This window comes from Octopus bimaculoides, chromosome 2 (assembly GCF_001194135.2).
Source record: "Octopus bimaculoides isolate UCB-OBI-ISO-001 chromosome 2, ASM119413v2, whole genome shotgun sequence".
Lineage (NCBI taxonomy): Eukaryota > Metazoa > Mollusca > Cephalopoda > Octopoda > Octopodidae > Octopus > Octopus bimaculoides.
The window spans coordinates 54,741,691-54,744,606 of record NC_068982.1 but is presented as its reverse complement, the minus strand read 5'-3'; the positions used below and the strand labels follow the sequence as shown (position 1 = coordinate 54,744,606).

The 2,916-nt window shown below is 33.0% G+C and overlaps 1 protein-coding gene across 1 annotated transcript in view; it reads left to right on the top strand.

The window, feature by feature from the left end:
- LOC106869386 (cholecystokinin receptor type A) overlaps nt 1–2,124 on the top strand; it is a 70,060-nt gene extending 67,936 nt beyond the window's left edge. Inside the window, exon 4 of the mRNA XM_052977224.1 lies at nt 1,558–2,124. Within this exon, the coding sequence (XP_052833184.1) occupies nt 1,558–1,599 (42 nt within the window). The 3' untranslated portion in view covers nt 1,600–2,124. The remainder of the gene's footprint in view (nt 1–1,557) is intronic.
- The last annotated feature ends 792 nt before the right edge of the window (nt 2,125–2,916 follow it).

Genomic DNA, 2,916 nt, shown 5'->3' with positions numbered 1-2,916 from the left:
TCTTTCTGTCTCTCTCTTTCTCTCTTTCTCTCTCTGTGAAAGTATCTGTCACTACAGTATCGAAATGTGATTGTTTCAGTTAGTGGAATAGTTTCATTTTTAAAGTGAAAGTATTTGACAGTGTTTTTGTTTCACTTTTGACACGCAATACTTAAATAGTGGAGGAGATATTATGTTGCCGTGTGCTCGAACTCTGCAAGAAGCTAATAATTTTTTTTTTACTAAAACACAACTGGAACCCTAAGTAAGGCATGTGTAAAATTTGAATGAAATTGGTTGCGTAGTTCTCGAGTTTTAGGGATTCACACACATAGACAGACAGACAGACACACACACACACACACATTCTCATTTTTATATATATAGATGTCATTTATTGTTTATGCTAAATGAATGCAAGTTTTCTTTTTTCATTTATTGGCTTCAGCTTTAATAACAAGTGCGCATACCAACACCCACACCCACCCGAAACCAAACCTCCCCACGCTCGCACGCACATATAAGCACGCGTACATTTATATGCATGAGCATGTGCGTATGTGTGTCTGTATTATATATACATATACACATACACACACACACATATATATACATATATGTTTGTGCGTGTGTATAGACATATGTGCGTGCGTGTGTTTATATATATATATATATATATATATATATATATATATATATATATATATATATATATATATATATATATGTATATATAAAGGAAGTGTTATAATACTATTCCATATATACAAAAACACCCATACTAACAATCTAACATATCTTCATCAGCTGCCTCACGGATATCATTATAGTTTCGACACCTGGGCAGTACCATTCAATTCGGCGGTGTCAACAGCATTAAAATAAGTGTTGTTTTGGAACAAACGTACCAAAGAAATCACTACTTTCAAACACATTTACCCTATGTACAACAGTATCGGTAAATAAATTCAATAAGTAAATAAATAACCGACTCCTAAATATGTAACTAAACAGAAATCAAACCTTTAAGTCATACATTTTATTCCTTACAGTCTTCCATAGTATAATATAAAAGTGAAAGCTTAATGACCACATTCGTTCAATTTAAACATGTGCATCATATACACATATCACTGAACGTAACACGAAAATAAAAAAAATGAGAAGAAAACATGAAAATAGTGTTGAAGATCAAAAGCTATGAAGCAATTTATTAAGCTCGTGACATTGACTGTATTCCTTTAAGTAACAGCCAACAAAACTAACAACAGATTAATAAATAAACGATTATAAAGAAAGAAATAAAGAAACTGAAAAACTTTCTGAAGCAGAAAATGAATTAGGAATGGCTTCAGATGAAAATGTGTAGAATCAAACGGCAAAATTATATTATAAATTAACTGTAGAATTTTCGGTGCAATAAGTCTTTGAAAAGTAATTCTAGGACGAAAGCAACGTAACCAATGTTATGTATATGTCCTGAATATTTAATTTGATTCCGTGTCATTTTGATAAATGGTTTGAGATTTTTTTTAAAGCTATTACTGACGCAGTTTTATCATTTCTCGTTTACCGCAGATACAATCTTGGGACAAGGCCAACAATTTTGAGAGGTGGTAGAAGTCGATGAACCGACCCCAATACTTGACTGGTACTTGTTTTATTGACTCCGAAAAGATGAAAGGTAACGTCAACCTCAGTGGTATTTGAAATGGGAAAGTAAAGAAAGATCCGGAAGAAATGTCAGTAAAAAATTTGTCCAACGTGGTAACGATTCGGCAGCTTATCGACTTAAAACGTTGTCGAATTTTGTCACAAGTTCAGCAACTTATTTTCTTGATCTCAGAAATATGAAAGGCAAAGTCAACCTAGACTGCATTTGAACGCAGAGCGTAGAGACTGATAAAATGTCGCTAAGCATTCTGTCTGGCAGCGTAACGACTCCGCCAGTTCACTGCCTTACTTATCGCAAATATAATGGATTCGGTAACTGTTGTTTTTGAGTTTTCAAATTTGATTCCCTTTCTAGGCAGGTTCGTTTTTCATCACATGTTGGTCGATAAAAGAAATATGAAAATAGTATACATGATCTAAATGCATTTATAAACAAAGAATAAAAAATATTTAAATTCTCATAACTCAAAATGTACATTTAATTTTCTCTCGCCTGTAACTCGTGATTTTACTCTCTCAAAAGAAGTTATAAAAAAAATGTATTTCTTTTAAATCAAAATATGAACGTTAAAGCCTACGAAGATACACTAATGGGAAATAGATTCCGAAACGATTGTTCAAGCATGGTGGGAAAAGTGGTTCGTATATAGAGAGTAATAGCTCTATCTTTGCCTATTTTTAGCTACACATTCTAAGAGGAGTAGTACTGACAAAAGCGATCCCTTATATCAAATTCTTGGATCCCCACAAGAAAGGTCAATGTCAATCACTGCAGGAATTTGAATTCGAAAAAAAAGTTGGCCATACCCGCTCTATTGTTATTTTTATCAAACAATTTATCATGAAACACTGGGTAACCAAACAAATAACGGTAATGATCTATGTCGTCTACATAGCAGACGATGACTACGTTTCAGAGTTTAAACTGATGATTAGATTTCAGAATAATTAAAGAAATTAAATTTTTAGAGACGGTTTGGAAAATAGAGAATGTCATTAGTTGAGAGTGGAAATAAAGGGGTTCATTGATACGCAAACAATAATCTGGTGTTATAACTACTACAAAACACGGGAAGAAAATTTTATGACTTCAGACAGGTATACACTGTCATGCGCATGTGGTTTACTTTAGCAAATAGATCTTTTGATCGATCATCTAAACTGCTTATATTAGGTGGTGTCAGTGAAATACTATGCTTACAATTTAGTGCAAGCATAGTATTTCACTAACACTTAATGTAATCTTCAAGCAGAGTCAGCTGG